This window comes from Candida oxycetoniae (genome assembly GCF_023343755.2).
Source record: "Candida oxycetoniae strain CBS 10844 chromosome Unknown scaffold6, whole genome shotgun sequence".
NCBI classification, from domain to species: domain Eukaryota; kingdom Fungi; phylum Ascomycota; class Pichiomycetes; order Serinales; family Debaryomycetaceae; genus Lodderomyces; species Lodderomyces oxycetoniae.
The window spans coordinates 113168-130603 of NW_026055365.1; the positions used below are offsets into that span (position 1 = coordinate 113168).

Here is a 17436-nt window from a genome sequence, read left to right on the forward strand (position 1 = left end):
TCTTCTTCTTCTTCTCCTTCTTTTTTTTTTTTTTTGGTTTTATTAGGATTTACTGAATTTAACGAGACGATTGTTGCGATCTATGATTAACATCCTGAACCCTAAAACAAATAAACGATCCAATCCTAATAAAGTGATCAAAGAGCATAATTCCTGTCCATTCTTAGCAACCCATGGCGCAAGCGACCTTCGTGCTGGCTGCTCATACTCTCCATTAACATTGTAAACCATATAGTAATCATCTTCTATTTTTCTCGTGACTATGCCTGGACATGTCCTAGTATTTACCACCGTTCCGAAAAGCTCTCCACCCTCAGTACCTTCCGTTTCTTCTTCTTCTACTACTAGTTGTTCCTTTTCAGAACACACCTCACGCAAAACGATCGAATGAAGATCGCTGTCGTACACTTGCAATACTTTGATAAAAATGTTTCTAAACTTTTTACCAAATTCGGGAGATTGTTCTGGATAACGTCTAACTTTTCTCGTAAAGTTGACCTCGGTATACCACAGCTGAGAAGCTTTTATGGACGGCAAGCGAGATAACCGTTGAATATCCAAATTCAATATTCCAACTGATTTTGTCGATAACATCACCTGAAGGTTATTTAATCTGGATGCTTCATGCACAACTTTCAAAATATCAGGAGAGTATGTACCATCAATTACCGAAACCGCTTCTTTCCCAATGGTCAAAACAAAGTTTTCGGTTACAGCAATATTCATCACTAAAATCGGGGTCAGAGAGTTTCTGCTGTTTCTACCAATACCAAGTTCCTTAGCCAAAGAATCCCATTCTCGCCCACATATCAGTAAAATAACTGCTAGCACGATAAAGTCCTGAGTCTTTTTACCATTATAAAATTTGAGTATATCATATTCTTCTTCACAGCCCAGACCACTCACAGCAAAAGTCTTTAACCGGTTGAGAAGAAAGCTGAAACTCATGCCAAAAAAATTTCGACGTGTTTCGTAATCAGAACAAGGTGGTTGAGTGCCATATATTTTTTTTCTAAGTTCTGGAACAACATTTTGTCGAAGAAGCCTTCCCCAGTGTTGTAAAAATTTACGTCGGCGGTGGAAATTTCGAAAACTGGACTTTTCAAGCAAACTCAAGTAGAAGAAAACGCTTTCGTAATATGTGTACGACATGGGTACATCACCTAGTCGTTTTAAATGGTCCAAACCTATTTTATAAATCTGATTCGAAATAAGATACTGTAGCACAGCAACTTTTCTCAAGTTGAAAGTGGTGGATATCTTCTCAACACATACAAACTTGAAAAGCCTTGACTCCTCTAGCATAAATTTCTTCAAAAGCGCGGGGAGATAAGTTGGGTCCATCAAATATCGCTTATGCATCTCCGAGTTCCACGAAAACTCCAATTCGATTCTTTTTGAGAAATGTAGCCTTGAATTCGGTTTTTGATTAAGGCACTCACTTTTTATCAGTTCATCCAACTCGAGTTCCCTCCTATAGAGAAGTTTGCATTCCTCAAAGTGGTAGTCAGACCTATTCTTTTTTGTTGGCAAATCAAGACTTTCATACAAGGAAACAAAGAACATGTTGTAAACCAGATGCCAAAAATAAGGATGCAGTAGCTTTAGTCGCAATAGCCTATTTGTTTGGTAGAGCGCAAAAACATCCTTCAAGCTCAAATCGCCAACATCGATAATGTGAAGAATCAAATCCAAGGGCAATGTCAGCATTGGAAAACTCAAACAAAATTTCAACCACCAACCACCTAGCCAAAAATCACAACCAATAAACAACAAACTAACCAGATTACCAGCCGCAGAAATAGCCCTTTATTCTTTTGTCTTAGACCTGTAAGCTGCTGGTAAAAACTCGTCTCACTATTATTCTAATGGGAAATGATTATCATTTCTTTACCCTCGCGATATCTCATCACTTTTTTTCACCAAAAGAAAACAAACAAACAAACAAACAAACAAACAAACAAACCAAGTTGTGAAAGCACAAGAGAGAAGAAGGAGAGGAAGTAAAACAAACTTTGTGAGTAGATGCCTAATGACACTATCGAGCAGAGCGAGATAGTGTTGAAAGAAGCTACTGAGTGTCGCTCCACTATGAACACTATCTCGCTCTGCTCGATAGTGTTGTAATAAGCTACTGAGTGTTGCCCCACTATCGAGTGACACTGAAAAATGACACTATTGAGTTAGTAGAGCAACACTTTGTAGCTTAGTAGCCTGTTACAACTCTATCTTGCTCTCGATAGTGGAGCACATTGACTAGCTGCCCACTATCTCGCTCTGGTCAATAGTGCACCAACACTTAGTAGCTTAGTAGACTGTTACAACATTATCTCGATCGAGCTCGCTTCGCTCTCTAGTGTCGGTGTAGTCAGTACTGCTCCACTAGCTCGCTTCACTCTCTAGTGTCGGTGTAGTCAGTACTGCTCCACTAGCTCGCTTCGCTCTCTAGTGTCGTGACGCTGGTGCAACAGTGTCGGAGGTGAAGGAGATGGAGAATGTGGGTACTAGCAGAGCTTTTATACCAATTGTTCCCAATGGTCAAAAGGAGATGCAAAAACCCGTGTCAAACTGCTTCTTCAAACAACTCTTTCCTCTATCTCCTCTCCCTCTCCTCTCCCTCTCTCCTCTCCCTCTCTCCTCTCTCCTCTCATGGTTCTTTTATTTCTTTTTTTATTCATTAATTTTTCAATTCAATTCAATTCAATTCAATGAGATGAGATAAACTCCCATTTTATACTTTTGATATCTTTAGGTTTCTTTATTCGAGAATGGGCAAAAGAGCGGCTAAAGACAGTTGTAATAAACCAGGCTTTAAAAAGAGGAAATTTACCAATGTTTCAAAGTTGATTGACCCCTTTTCTTCAGGGATATATGCTACTTGTGCCAGACGTAAAGAGAAACAGGCACGGCAAGAGTTGATGAGCATTCTTTTGGATAAATTACCGCAATACTTTAACCTTGAAGATTTGCATGCTGATGCTGATAGTAATGGAGGCAATGACACACGGGATTTGTCAATAGAAGAAAAGATTGAGAGAGAGCTACAAGAATTGAAGGACTCCGAAACCAATACCAAAAATAACCTTTTACAACCTATTGATCTTGATTGTGAATGTGTCATTTTCATAAAAACCAAAAAACCCATTTCACCAGAAGTTTTGGTGCAGAAATTGGTTAGGGATTGTTATGACTCTGGAGTAAAGACTACACGGTACACGCAAAAACTCATTCCCATATCAGATTCATGTACTGCAACAGGGGAGGAACCTCGAGAGCAATTACGACAATTGGCAAAAAGAGTATTAAGAGATCATTTCCATAAGGAAAAGGACCAAAAACCTATCAAATTTGCCATACAAGTTGGCAAGAAAAATTTCAATGCAATGGAATCGGAAGAAATGATAAAAGTGATTGCAGAATGTGTTGGTCGTGAGCATGGCCACTCTGTTGATTTGAAAAATTACGATAAGCTTATTCTCGTTGAATGTTATAAGAATAATATAGGCATTGGTGTTGTTGACGATTATTTAAAGTACAGCAAGTTCAATCTACAGCAGATATTTGACAAATCAATAGCAAGAGCGACACTAGGGAGCGAAGCAAGCTAGTGGAGCAGTATATAGTATCAACCATTCGACACTATCGAGCAGAGCGAGATAGTGGTGTTGTACTTGGTAGGTTGTTACAACACTATAAAACATTGATATTATTAAAGGCTGTAATCGCGACACTAAAGAGCGAAGCGTGCTGGAGCAGTATGTAGTATCAACCTAAGAAGCAAACCGAGCTAGTGGAGCGGTATGCAGTACCAACCTCGAGTTTTATTCAAAGGGTAGCCAATCCACAGCAATAGCAAAAACTTATGCTCGATAATGTTGGTGACAGCTAGTGCTGCTCAGTAGTGTCGGTGTAGTCAGTACTGCTCCACTATGCTCCACTATCTCGCTTCGCTCGATAGTGTTGATAGTGTCGGTGTAGTCAGTACTGCTCCACTATGCTCCACTATCTCGCTTCGCTCGATAGTGTTGATAGTGTCGGTGTAGTCAGTACTGCTCCACTATGCTCCACTATCTCGCTTCGCTCGATAGTGTTGATAGTGTCGGTGTAGTCAGTACTGCTCCACTATGCTCCACTATCTCGCTTCGCTCGATAGTGGAGCATAGTGTCGATAGTCGCTTATACATATAGATGATAATTCCCCCCTTTGTGCTCTTTCAACGACAACCAATCTGCTTCCAGGTGTGGTAAAAGTCCCATTTTATATAGCTTGTATACTCCTACTCCCATATTCAACAATTGACATAAAACAAACACCACTTTTGCAATAGTAATTTCGGTTTGGTTTGTCCTTGTTTTTAATTTGGAAAACATGATATTGGTATCGTTGAAAATGGCCTTTATGGGGTTCCAAAGTAGCATCATTGTCATTGTCATTGGTATAATTTGAAGTGAATTCCCCGTCATATAGCTCATAAACAAGTTCATGGGTATAGACTTGGCTGGAGCAGTTGCCGACTCCCAAACTTTCTTCGATTTCAACGTATCCAAATCTGTTTTTGTTGCATTCTTGCTAACACCCAAGGTCTTTGATGATGCCGAGGACACGGTGGAGGCAGACGAAATGATGGAGACGCTGGGAGAGGAGTAACCTGCAGGTAATGAAATCGATTCTCCTTTCTTGTTATACGTCACCACTTGAGGATGGAGAATCTCTTGAAACTTACTGTTGGTCATGTGCCTTTGCTAAATCAGAAAAGAAAAAAGGGACCGTATAAACAACACAATATGGCAAGGTTAGGTTAGGTTACTTACTCTTTGATACAATACAAAATGGTTTACACGGGTTAAATTTTTGGCTTCTTTGATTATTTGATTTTTATTCTCAATTGATTCTAGTTTTGATTTTTCGGCTTTGTTTTTCATTGCTTGAAGAAAATATCCAACGCTGGACGTTAAAGTTTGTAGATTTACATCAAAAGTACTTTGGTTACCCGTTAGAGCTTGATTAAGAGAGAGAGAGAGAGAGAAAGAGAAAGAGAAGTTTTCTTTTACTATACCAGTAGCGCCGCACAGATGAACTCAATTGCAAGCTTTAAAAGTCATCCTTTGAATAAAATTATCGGCCTTTCGGTAATCTTATCAGTGGGGTTTCTATTAGTGATACTAGCTGGCATATATGGGAACTGGTTCCCTATAATAATTGGGATAATTTTTGCAGTGGCACATCTACCTATTGTTATTACTCAGAGTATATCCAACTCATCCGATTATGATTTCAATTTCGATCCATCGAGCTCGTCTAATGCCAATTTGCTTGTTGAGTTTGGCCAATTCTTAACGGCATTTTTACTAGTTTCTGGGTTTTATTTGCCGGTGTTATTGCATCACTCGATGATTTTGACGAGAACAGCAAGCATTTTGACAATTGTTGGCGGTGTTTTGATATACGGGACAGTATACACATTTAGTCACTACTTTGATCAACCAGAGGAGGAGGACGGTTTACCTGATTTGGGAGGAGGGGTTATTTAATTATCCACACTATCGAGCGGAGCGAGATAGTGGAGAAACACAGACTACACCGACACGAGCGACACTATCGAGCGGAGCGAGATAGTGGAGCATTACAGACTACACCGACACCAGCAACACTATTGAACGAAGCGAGATAGTGGAGCATTACAGACTACACCGACACTAGCGACACTATTGAACGAAGCGAGATAGTGGAGAAACACAGACTACACCGACACAAGCGACACTATCTCGCTCTGCTCGATAGTAGAGCATTACAGACTACATCTCGCTCTGCTCGATAGTGGAGCATTACAGACTACATCTCGCTCTGTTCGATAGTGGAGCAGTACTGACTAAACCGTCACCCAAAGAGTTTTCTAAAATCCCCTCTCCTTACATACACATAATGCCAGAGTTCTCTCAAATCCCCTCTCTTACATACACATATTGCCAGAGGTCTCTAAGTGTAAAGTGCAATCAAGGAAATCCCCCCTTACATACACATAATGCCAGAGTTCTCTCAAATCCCCTCTCTTACATACACATTGTCTGAGGTCTCCAAGTGTAAAGTGCAGTCCTCTCTTACATACACATTGCCAGAGGTCTCCAAGTCAGAGGTCTCCAAGTCAGAGGTCTCCAAGTCAGAGGTCTCCAAGTCAGAGGTCTCCAAGTCAGAGGTCTCCAAGTCAGAGGTCTCCAAGTCAGAGGTCTCCAAGTCAGAGATCTCCAAGTCAGAGGTCTCCAAGTGTAAAGTGCAGTCCTCTCCTTACATACACACCTAACCCCCTTCCCCCACTTAGGTTCCCCTTTTACATTTCTACTATAAATAGGGCTATATCATCTCAATTGATGAAACTAGTTCCGGCTTTATCCATTCTTCAAACGTGGCAGAAATTAAAAAATAAAAAAAGGGGTGAAAAAAAAAACCATAGAGGTTAGCCGCCCACCCTCATTATTTCTTTAGTTACATTATTTTCTCTATAGTTATAGCCAACAAGAGTTACAGCGATGGTTTCAGCAGAATTTGAAGAAAGAGTATGTAAACGAGTAAAGAAGTTTACTAATTGTATTCTAACCTTTTGACAATAGGCAAAAACGGTTTCAAATTTGTCTAAAAGACCAACAGATGATGAATTATTAAATCTTTACGGTTTGTATAAACAAGCTACCGTTGGTGACAACACTACTGATAAACCAGGTACTTTTGACTTTAAGGGAAAGTACAAATGGCAAAGCTGGAAAGATTTGGAGGGTACACCTCAAGAAGAAGCTGAGAAGAAGTATATCGAATATGCAACTGAGTTGATTAACAAGTATAATTAGATATAGTCGCTAAGCTGCTTAGGGTTTGGTATCAGCTAGTATCAGCTAGTATCAGCTAGTATCAGCTAGTATCAGCTACTACCAGCTACCAGCTACTACCAGCTACTAGCTACTTTTGACTGGTAAGTTTTGATTTCGTATTCATATATGTCTTTGATGAAATTTCCATTGTAGCAAAGTGCGAAACAAATATATGTTAGATTTCTCTCTCATTATTATCACCATCATCGTCATTATTGCTAGCGTTGTTTCAAAGCTGTGAGGAGAGAATTAGAGTGGACAAAGTTTCGAGCTTATACTCATACTCATACACCTGGAACAGAAGGACGCAGGTTACGCAATAACTGTAGAATAACTCCTTCTACCTTTGAGATGAACTCTCTACTATCTTTTTGCTTTGCATGTCTCCCATGTTTTCCCGATTTGTCTACACCTTCGATAAAGATAAACAATTGCACTTATAAGATAAGTAAGCTTCTTGGTGAAGGGGCGTATTCTTATGTTTATTTAGTACATCAAGCATCATCGCAATCAGTTTATGCTTTGAAGAAGATCAATTGCCCCTTTGGAGTACGCGACGAAACATACAAAAATGCCATTAGAGAAGTTAGAAATTATCATCGATTCACCAAGTTTAGAACGCCTTATATCATACAGTCCATCGATGAAAGCATCGTAAGCCATCCGGATGGCCTGAAATATGTGTATGTTCTCCTACCGTATTTTCACAGATCGCTCCAAGATATGATCAATGAGCACGTTTTCAATAATACAAAATTTGAAGAGCTGGAGATTCTTAAAATTTTCATTGGAATATGCCGTGGTCTCGAGGTGATGCATAATTATAAGCATACTAGCAACTCATCTGCTTCGGGGAGATTGTTTAGTGAAGGAAACGATGAAGATGAGGCTCTACTTGCACGAAATGAAACGGCCGAGGATGACGAAAATGACGAAAATGACAATCTCCATCTTCCACACCCGGCAACTGACGCAGGAACCGAAGCAGAAACAAACAACTCTACAGAAATGGCCGAGACAATTCCATTTGCTCATCACGACTTGAAACCACCAAATGTAATGCTCTCGGCAGAAGGCTTATCCGTTTTGGTTGATTTGGGTTCATGCTCACGAGCGAGAATTCGTGTAAGAACTCGACAACAAGCCCTTACCGTTACCGATTTTGCACAAGAGCACTGTACGTTGCCCTATCGTGCCCCAGAGCTAATGGATGTTGAAACTGGTGCATACATCACAGAAGCAACAGACATCTGGTCTTTGGGCTGTTTGCTCTATTGTACTTGTTTTGGATATTCACCTTTTGAAAAACTAGAGATTGATCAGGGTGCCAATTTGAATTTGGCTATTAGTCAGGGAAAGTATCATATACCAGAGGATAGAAACGGGTATAGCAAAGAGTTGATCGACTTGATACGGCAATGTCTACAAGTCAAAGCTAAAAACAGACCAACTGCCAGGGACTTGATTCAAAGGGCTTTAGAAATTAGCAGAAAATTGGATGTGTGAGTGAAAATTGGATGTAAAAAGTTTATCAGGGGCGTCTATGCCATCATCTTTTTCCTTTTTAGCACCTTCTCTAGCGACTTTTCTAGCACCTTTTCTAGCACCTTCCCTAACCACTTTCCCCTTCTTTTAGCACCTTCTCTAGCGACTTCTCACTATTACATTGTGATACGATACATTTGTCAGTTGTATTGAAACTACTCTACAACTGGTAGCATTACTACTTAGACATAACAAGGTTGAAAAAGTCAAGTAACTTGTCATCTTGAACCACAGGGGATCTTTCTTTAACCATTCTTCATGACGTTAACGAAATACCAAAGAGGCGATGCTATAGACGGCTGGAATGACTGTCCCACTCCGGTAATGTCATCGCAAAATAGTTCACAACAATCGCTTGGTAAGGAGCTGATACGACATAATCAAGATCGCGAAGGAATTTTGAATCTTTGTGAATTGGTATTTAAAAAACCCATGGATTTACCAGAGAGAGAATTGACATGTTATAAGTCGAAATTACAAACCCAGATTCAAACTATGAATGAAGAGCATTTGGACTTTATAGAGAGTATTTTTAATGAAATTTTAGAAGCCAATATCAATAAAAATAAAGTTAGTCATAGAGTTCTTGAGTACATGATGGTTTATGAAGGTGTAACTAAATGGTGTGCACCATTGAAGAAGATTGTGAACAGTGTTTGATAAGGGAGGAAACAGATATCCAATAGAGACGTTAAGCAGTAGCAGCAAGAAAAAAATATGTATCATAATGTCATGTTTCATGGGTAGCCCAATCAAATGCAAAGCATTTGAATGAGACCAACTCCACTCAATAAATGCAAAGCATTTGAATGAGACCAACTCCACTCAATAAATGCAAAGCATTTGAATGAGACCAACTCCACTCAATAAATGCAAAGCATTTGAATGAGACCAACTCCACTCAATAAATGCAAAGCATTTGAATGAGACCAACTCCACTCAATAAATGCAAAGCATTTGAATGAGACCAACTCCACTCAATAAAACGCAAAGCATTTGAATGAGATCAACTCAATTGACTCTTTTCACTCAAAGGAGACCAACTCCACTGACTCTTGCATTTGAGTATATACATTCAAGTTATTACAAAAATGGATAGAATTCAAACCTATTTCCCTAACTTATTTTCTACTGGCAGATACTCGACTTTTCTTTCTCCCAAGCACTCCAACTCTCCTCTTTCTCTTCTTGCTCCTCTTTCTCTTCTTGCTCCTCTTGCTCCTCTTGCTCCTCTTTCTCTTCTTGCTCCTCTTGCTCCTCTTGCTCCTCTTTCTCCTCTTTCTCCTCTTTCTCCTCTTTCTCCTCAAGCAGTTACAGCCCTCTGGTAATATGCCCAGATCCCATTAAAACTTCTTTCTCTTTCCAATTTGCGCTTGGAAACCAGTTTTGATTGAAGAAACGGATCTCGTTGAACCACATGCTTTACAACTCAAGAAATGCAATCTATTCGCGCTCTCTCGTTTCAATTCGGTATTCATGCTCTTACATGTTTTACATGTAACGTATTCTATAATGTATCTTCTCAAAACACTCTCCATTTGCTTAGGTTGAAACTTACCCTTCAAAACCAATCGTTTTTCACCATCGATCGAACCTGAGGTACCCAATTCGGCAAACAAAAATTGTATCAAATGCTCGGGATTCCTCTGTAACACGGTGGCGATTTCTTGTACGTTTGCAAACAAGGTCTTTTTCGAACCTTCTCTTTGACAAACTGGTGGCGGGATTCTGAATTTCGGACCCGTCCTGTCACCAGCTAATTCTGGATTATTAGCTTTCAAAATTTCAAAAAACCGAGACAATAAAGTTTCATACGTTAAGCCTTGTTGTGATTGTGCCAGACCCTGTGCATTTGCATTTGCATTTGCACTTGCACTTGCACTAAAATCCTCTTGTGTCTCAAAAACATCCTCAACACCAGCTTTCTCCAATTGTTGCTCAAACTCATTCAAATCCAAATTCTTTGTACTCTTTTTTTTCTTCTTTTTCAAGGACAAATCGCCAAGCGATGCACTCAAGTCATCTTCTACAGCTTCCAAAGAGGTCTCCTGAGAAACTTGGGGTTTTTTAATACTCTTTTTCTTTTTCTTCATTCCAGAAAATAATTCATCCACCGAGCTACTCGTTGGTTGCAGCGCTGACCCTTCTGTATCATCCAAACCAATAGAAGAGGAATCTTCTACTAACTTCTTAACCTTCTTCTTTTTCTTCAATGTTGGATCAAACCCTAAATCTGACATCCTAATTAATACCTATTCCTAAAAAAAGACTCGACTCAACACTCCAATACCAAGCTAAACAGGTTTATTATATCCTTCTTATTCTTCCTTCTTCTTCTACAAGGTGATTTTTCAACTATTGAAAAATTTTTTGGTACAGATTTGGAATAATTTTTCAGTGTCTCGTAAATTTATGCGACACAGAAAAAATGTCACTGCTCATCGCGAAAAAAAAAAAAAAAAATTAAAATTTATAAATTAGCCGCCGTCTCTATATAAATATATCTATTAATCATCATCATCATCATCATTAATCGATACATTGGCGATGCCCTCGAGTTCAGGGCTCAAGCTGGGTGGATTGGATGGACTCTCATCCTTCCTTTCCTCCTTGTTCTTCCCCTCCCCTTTTTCTCCTGTGTTTATACTTGTGGCAAAGACTGCATCTCTAGCGTTCTCGTCAGCCAATTTACTTTCTGTTCCTGGGGCATACGTCACCCTTGTTGTATCACCATCACTTGCAATAGAAAAGTCTTCTTCTGGCGCATACTTGCTCAAAAACCAGTTTTCTACTTGAGTTTTCCCGTTATTCTCAGCTTCGTATATAGAATCGTGTCCTGCTTCGTTCTTGGCAAACGGATCAGCTTCAAACTCAACCAAGTACTTGACAACTTCAAGATGTCCATTATATGCCGCCCAATGAAGAGCAGTGTTCCCTGTATCGTTTTTGGCTTGTACCAATCTTACTGCGTCATCTTTTGAAATGATCGATAAAAGATACTTTATCGTATCCAAATGTCCATTGGCTGCCGCCATATGTATAGGTGTACTCAAACTAATATCGTCTTTGATTGTTAACAAGTATGATTTGGGTATTTCGTCAAATATCTCTTTCAATACTTCTACATCACCAACCCTAGCATCATATATCACCGCATCCATCTCCTCCTGCGTCAAGGGCTCTAAATTCTTGACATCTAGATCCTTGACATCTAAATCCTTAACATTCTCTGGCGTCACCTTAACATCCTCTCCTATCACCTTAACATCCTCTCCTATCACCTTAACATCCTCTCCTATCACCTTAACATCCTCTCCTATCACCTTAACATCCTCTCCTATCACCTTAACATCCTCTCCTATCACCTTAACATCCTCTACTATCACCTTGACATCCTCTGCCGTCATCTTCTGCTTTCCCTGGACTCTAAATGAAAAGGAAAGAAATAAAAAGTGAAAAAAAATTGGGAATCAAATCGAGAGGGAACAAAATTAAAACTGGCTCAAGCTAGTGGTACTTTATTCCTTATTCGATTGTTGTTGAGGGATCATGGTAGGATAAGGAATGTCGTCGCTTAAGATACAAGAGTTATCCAGCTCTAGCAAGGACCTGGTAGATAGTAAACCAGTTAAAAAAAACCCGTTTGCTAGGAAAACAGCTACTACGGTGAGGCGAACAGCAGAGGAAGTATATCCCTCAAGGAGAGGTTTGAACAAACTAGATTTTATTGGAGATAAGCCTATCGATAAGTTGTTTCAAAAATTGGACCAAATACTAGATGCTCCTTGTGAAAAATTAACTGTCGGCTTGTTATTTGAGAGGATCTATGGTAACACGGTTGCTGTCAGTAGCGACGAAAGTAGCAGCGGCGGTAGTAGCGGCGGCGGCAGCGGCATCAGCATCAGCAGCAGCGGCAGCAGCAGCAGCATCGACTCAAGGTACAAGGTTGTCGACTACTTAATGAGCTGTTTATCGGATTTGCAAAAAGCGTCTTTGCAATCGGTTATGGCAAACAAGTCCTTAATGACCATATCTTTGCATGATATAAAGACTTTTAGCAAACTAGTCAATACAATTTTAATTTTGGGAGTATATCCAGCATTAAACAGGTTTAAAATAGGGATACCATTTGAAAAGAGAAATTTGAAGGATCTTGCAAATAACACCAAACCAATTGTAATTGACCATTTACCACTGGATTCGGTTTTTGCAATCAAACTATTAACCTTGATTTATAATCAATTTTATATACTATTCAAAACACCTTCCGATGTTACTGATTTGTTGAAAAGGGGCACCGGACTATCTGATTTCATAACCATAGCATTAGCTTTACAAACCATACCAGGAATCGACCATACCAAATTTACCAATGATTACCCTAGTGTTGAAAAAATCCCCGACTCCTATGAATTATTCCAAACATACTCCTTACTTTTAACCACGCCTTCTCCAAGCTATTTCAAGCAGTTTATTATGCAACGTATTCAAAGGCTTCCTTATGATGCCCCGAGAAAAGATGGTTTACTATCATTGATCGAGTTCATTTTGGGATTACGTGACCTGGATGAGATTGATATCACAAAATTTGATCATGTGGCAAACGTTATCCTTCTGAAACCAAAAGATATACCAACAAAAGAATATTTCGCATCTATAGGACATCAGTCTTTTGATCTTTTGGTGAATATTAACAGGCCAACTGTTGCAGCTTGTGTTACATACGTTATTGAAAAATTGTGGAATAAAAACAAGCTTGTAGTTGAAGATTTCTTTTTGCAAAGAATTTGGAACTCTTTGAATCCAAAAAGTGATGATGAAAATGTGAATGTGAATGTGGATGAGAATGAGAATGAGAATGAAAATGTGTATGCGTTGGTGAGTGAGAAAAAGCTCAACAATGTCATAAATGTTTTATTGTCTATGTCCAAAAAGGGATTAGAAGCCAGTCTTTATCAAGCAGTCATGGAGCCGGTGATTGTTCCGCTTTGGGGATATTACTTGTTTCTCAAACAGAATGGGAAACCAATTGAAATTGTTACAAACATTATGACAAGCTATTTTACAGTGATGAAGGATTTCGATGATAGCAATTTGGCAGGAGTGGACCTTATAGCAAAGAACCTTTTATTCAGTGGAGGAGACAATTGGATGTTTGAGATTGGTCCTAATAACTTGACTCAAATTATTCAAAGAAAAGCAGAGTTTTCTTCTGAAAGCAAAGAGATGAAACTCACCAAGTTTATTGATAATTTGGACTTTGCCTGCAGAAATTTTGTAAAGCTCTTGGAAAATGTGGATGATGAAATAGTACAGGCATTGTTTATTACGATCCTCAAACAATGGTTTACAAAAAAGTCAGCAACAACAAGAACAACATTCGTATTAGCAGATGATGAGAACCCCTTTATAAAGCTCGTGGACCTAAAATTGTTGGAAAGTATTGGCCATAAGTTTAAGGACAGTTTAGCAAGAACTCCTTATGAGATGCTAAGCATTGTTGATAGCTTTCTAAATACATCATTTAGCAACAAGGAGGATGAGGATGAGGAGAGGGAGGAGGAGAAGGAAGGAAAGACAGTCGACTCTGATGATGAAGAAGAAGAAGACGACGCAAAGGATATCAACGATTTTTTACCAATTTTATTAGAGCTATTATCAGCAATATTATCAGAGGACGATCTTGTTATTGACGAAAAATGCACAAAACTACTAGCTGATATTAAAACTTGTTTGATGCATATGAAGGACCAAAGTTTAAACGTGAATGTCAAAAATTCAGTTGAATCGCTTGCACAAAGGATAGCTAATATTCTCAACGGAGATTTTTCCATCTCAAGCGAGTTGGATGCACAGAAGCTCATGTTGAACCGAGCAATCACCAGTTTGAATGATCCCCTTGTGCCAATCCGTGCCCACGGATTGTACTTGTTGAGGCAATTAGTGGAGTCACAGAGTACAGTCATTTCATTGGATTTTGCAATCAATTTGCACTTGGTTCAACTAAAAGATCCTGAACCATACATATACTTGAATGTTATAAAAGGTTTAGAAAGTTTAATAGAATGGGAAGAGTTGCCAGTACTAAAAATCTTGTGTGATTTATACACCAATAGTGAAACAGACTTAGATGAGAGGTTACGAATTGGAGAGGTTATTCTCCGATATATTCAAGTGGCTAATGAGAAGTTTGTTGGCGAATCTGCAAATCTAGTAGTGGCTACCACATTAGTTGTTATCCGAAAACACGGCGATGATGATGATAGAGTTCGAATGTCGGCAATGTCCTTATTAGGCGTTTGCTGTAAAGTGAACCCGCTTGGCTTAATTGGAAGTTTGGACGATGCTCTTGATTGTGCTATTGGAATTTTAAATCTCGAAAAGACTGTTGAGAAAGCTGTAATGAGGAGAGCAGCTGTTATGCTTATACAGGATTTGATTTTGGGAACTTCTGAAACGAATAAGGTTGAGTTTCCTGAAAAGTATAGAGAGAAAGTGGTTGTATTGTTGCGATATATTGTTGATACTGATAATGATATATTTGTAAGAGAACAAGCTCAAAAAGTTCTATCCTTGATCCAGGAGCTAGCAAAGTTGGCAATACAGTTGGCCGAGGAGGAGGTGTTTATGAAGAAGAAGAGCAATAACTACCAAAACCATTGAAAAAAAATATAGAAAAGAGTCTATATATATATATATATGTATATATATGTATATATATATGCCTTGTTGAAGAGACTTAGCTATCGAATCTAAAGTCTAATCTCTTGTTACCCTCATCTTTTGTATTCTGTCTATAATCATTCTTTTCATCCTCGGTCATTGCGTTCCAAATCTTGTCTCTTCTTTTATTCTTCCAAACATAGTACCATTTGGTTAGTAATAATATTGGAATAAGGATAAAAGTAATGACAAACAATTGCATATTACCTCTTTTATATAATGGTTGATCATCTTTTCTATAAATATTGTTACCAATAATGTTTCCCAACTGGACAAACATATTATACAAGGCTGAACAAACTGATCTAGTACGCACCGAATTTGAATTTCTTGAAACCCACGACACACATATTGCATGAATATATGGTTGGGCCATATATAAGGTGTTCAACACCCATGTTGCCCAAACATCTTTGCCAGAGCCCAGCCACCATCTGATAATTGCTATGAGCGGAGTTGCATAGAGTGGTGCAGCTAAACTAACTAATGCTCTTTGATTAACCCTTTCTGATACCCATGTTATTATAAGAAGAAAAATAATATGGATTGCCGCTTGCGGTATGGTTAAAAGATTGGTATTAAATACCGAGAACCCCAAATGTCTATTCATTAAGCCGAAATAAGAAGTGAATGTAGTTTGGCCAATGTAAGCAACAAGCCCAATAACGTATATTGGCCAAAGATCATAATCCACAAGACACTTCCATAACATTTTTGGCGAAATGGCTTGACGGTTATGCATGGAACCTTTAGAAGGATCATCTCTCAAAACCCTATTAACAACAATCTTCTCCTCTCTATCAGTAAACCAACCTTTGGGATTCCAAAATGTTTTAGTTTGCACTGCACTTGGACGCATCAAGAAATACGAAGCAATACCTATCGCGAGAGTAAATCCTCCTTCAATGAGGAAAAGGAATCTCCACCCACTCCAGCCCCATGTATCAAGTCTCAAGATACCGAATGCCAATAACGACGTGACTATTTGAACCAAGGACAATGTAGTCCAGAACCATGATAATCTCACCGGTAACTCTTTACTAGTGAAAAAGTAAGACAACCATAAAACCAAGTCGGCAATAAAGCCTCCTTCAAGGGCACCTATAAGTGCTCTTGTTATGTAAAAGGATGCTTTCCCGCTCAATGCTGCTTGTGACATTGCCACAATACTCCAAGCACAGATTTGTATAGGAATGAAAATATCCGGGCCCAATGCTTTAGAGATCAACTGAGAAGGTACCTCGGCAGCCAAAAAACAAACCAAAAAGATGGTGTTTCCGGTGTTATAATCATTGGTGTTCAATCCGATATCCGATAACAAGTCATCCGTTACTGCTTGTGCCAAGTTTCCTCGGTCAACTTGGAGACCGACAAACATAAGGCACGCTGCTAATGCAACACGAAAATTCAATTTGCGTACAACTTTGTTTTCTTCTTCTTGCGTCCACTCAAACTGGGGGTCGAAAGCTATATAAGCCTCATATTTGGAGTTTGTATACTGGTCACGATAAAACCTCTCAACATTTGGATCTAGAAAGGGGTTTTTAGCTAGTTGGTCTGATTCAAATGACGAGTCTGAGTTTACCGTTGAAAAAATGAGCTCTTGATGCTTTTCGTTTTTTAAAGGGGTATTACTATTTGCAGAGGAGATTGAATTATTATTCTCAATGGAATAACTATCCTCAGTCATTTTTCTTGAAAAGATTTATGCAATTAGAAAGAGGTACAAGCTTTTTCTCTACTTTCTTTGCTTCTTGCTTTCTTTCTTGCTTTCTTTCTTGCTCTCTTTGGTTCTTTCTTTCTTTGCTCTCTTTTTTCCAACAGTCTATTAAAGAAGCTTTTAAGTTAGAATTTAAACGGTTGCAAGTGGAAGGCTCAATTAATTCAATTCAAGATTCTACAACTGTAGAGTGGGATAAATTCTTTTTCCACACTCTTTAGATAAGAGACTTATTAGTTGACCACTAGCAAGAAATATAATAAAAGAGTTTGAGAAGGCTCATCTTTAAGGCTTACACTAATTGGAGAGGAAATTTCAATTGAAACTGTGGTGGCATATATATCTTGTGTGGCTGCGAAAAAACTTCTCGTTATTATGAAATTGCTGCAAAAAACCAAAAACCAAAAACCAAAAAAAAAAAAACGAAGGTGCAATTATTGAAAGAGGAACATACGGAAGCACACAAGAGAGAGAAATAATAGTCAAATCTCATTTTGTGATGAATATTTAACCTGGAGTTTACAAAGGCAACTAATTGGTTGGTTGTTTTTTAGTAGGAATATGGTTAATTTTAGTTCAATTTTTTG

The 17436-nt window shown here is 38.7% G+C and overlaps 10 protein-coding genes across 10 annotated transcripts; 6 read left to right on the forward strand and 4 right to left on the reverse strand. All coding sequences in view use genetic code 12, as the record gives it.

Moving 5' to 3' along the window:
- Window positions 1-42: 42 nt before the first annotated feature.
- Window positions 43-1305, reverse strand: KGF56_000622 (uncharacterized protein; the record flags this gene model as incomplete). The annotated part of the gene is made up of 1 exon (XM_049326552.1): window positions 43-1305. The coding sequence occupies one exon, from the start codon at window positions 1303-1305 to the stop codon at window positions 43-45; it is 1263 nt and encodes a 420-aa protein (XP_049182235.1).
- A 1463-nt stretch (window positions 1306-2768) lies between these two features.
- Window positions 2769-3608, forward strand: KGF56_000623 (putative tRNA acetyltransferase; the record flags this gene model as incomplete). The annotated part of the gene is made up of 1 exon (XM_049326553.1): window positions 2769-3608. The coding sequence occupies one exon, from the start codon at window positions 2769-2771 to the stop codon at window positions 3606-3608; it is 840 nt and encodes a 279-aa protein (XP_049182236.1).
- Window positions 3609-4176: 568 nt separating this feature from the next.
- KGF56_000624 (chaperone) lies at window positions 4177-4734 on the reverse strand (the record flags this gene model as incomplete). The annotated part of the gene is made up of 1 exon (XM_049326554.1): window positions 4177-4734. One exon carries the CDS (start codon window positions 4732-4734, stop codon window positions 4177-4179), a length of 558 nt encoding a protein of 185 aa, XP_049182237.1.
- Window positions 4735-4830: 96 nt separating this feature from the next.
- Window positions 4831-5532, forward strand: KGF56_000625 (uncharacterized protein; the record flags this gene model as incomplete). The annotated part of the gene is made up of 2 exons (XM_049326555.1): window positions 4831-4833; window positions 5074-5532. The coding sequence occupies 2 exons, from the start codon at window positions 4831-4833 to the stop codon at window positions 5530-5532; spliced, it is 462 nt and encodes a 153-aa protein (XP_049182238.1).
- A 993-nt stretch (window positions 5533-6525) lies between these two features.
- ACB1 (long-chain fatty acid transporter) lies at window positions 6526-6840 on the forward strand (the record flags this gene model as incomplete). Its single annotated transcript, XM_049326556.1, has 2 exons — window positions 6526-6552; window positions 6607-6840. The coding sequence occupies 2 exons, from the start codon at window positions 6526-6528 to the stop codon at window positions 6838-6840; spliced, it is 261 nt and encodes an 86-aa protein (XP_049182239.1).
- Window positions 6841-7584: 744 nt separating this feature from the next.
- Window positions 7585-8367, forward strand: KGF56_000627 (putative serine/threonine protein kinase; the record flags this gene model as incomplete). Its single annotated transcript, XM_049326557.1, has 1 exon — window positions 7585-8367. The coding sequence occupies one exon, from the start codon at window positions 7585-7587 to the stop codon at window positions 8365-8367; it is 783 nt and encodes a 260-aa protein (XP_049182240.1).
- A 297-nt stretch (window positions 8368-8664) lies between these two features.
- Window positions 8665-9066, forward strand: KGF56_000628 (uncharacterized protein; the record flags this gene model as incomplete). The annotated part of the gene is made up of 1 exon (XM_049326558.1): window positions 8665-9066. The coding sequence occupies one exon, from the start codon at window positions 8665-8667 to the stop codon at window positions 9064-9066; it is 402 nt and encodes a 133-aa protein (XP_049182241.1).
- Window positions 9067-9534: 468 nt separating this feature from the next.
- KGF56_000629 (SUI3) lies at window positions 9535-11813 on the reverse strand (the record flags this gene model as incomplete). Its single annotated transcript, XM_049326559.1, has 3 exons — window positions 9535-9701; window positions 9965-10658; window positions 10947-11813. The coding sequence occupies 3 exons, from the start codon at window positions 11811-11813 to the stop codon at window positions 9535-9537; spliced, it is 1728 nt and encodes a 575-aa protein (XP_049182242.1).
- A 157-nt stretch (window positions 11814-11970) lies between these two features.
- On the forward strand, window positions 11971-15069 carry KGF56_000630 (uncharacterized protein; the record flags this gene model as incomplete). The annotated part of the gene is made up of 1 exon (XM_049326561.1): window positions 11971-15069. The coding sequence occupies one exon, from the start codon at window positions 11971-11973 to the stop codon at window positions 15067-15069; it is 3099 nt and encodes a 1032-aa protein (XP_049182243.1).
- A 76-nt stretch (window positions 15070-15145) lies between these two features.
- On the reverse strand, window positions 15146-16819 carry KGF56_000631 (uncharacterized protein; the record flags this gene model as incomplete). The annotated part of the gene is made up of 1 exon (XM_049326562.1): window positions 15146-16819. The coding sequence occupies one exon, from the start codon at window positions 16817-16819 to the stop codon at window positions 15146-15148; it is 1674 nt and encodes a 557-aa protein (XP_049182244.1).
- Between the last annotated feature and the right edge of the window lie 617 nt (window positions 16820-17436).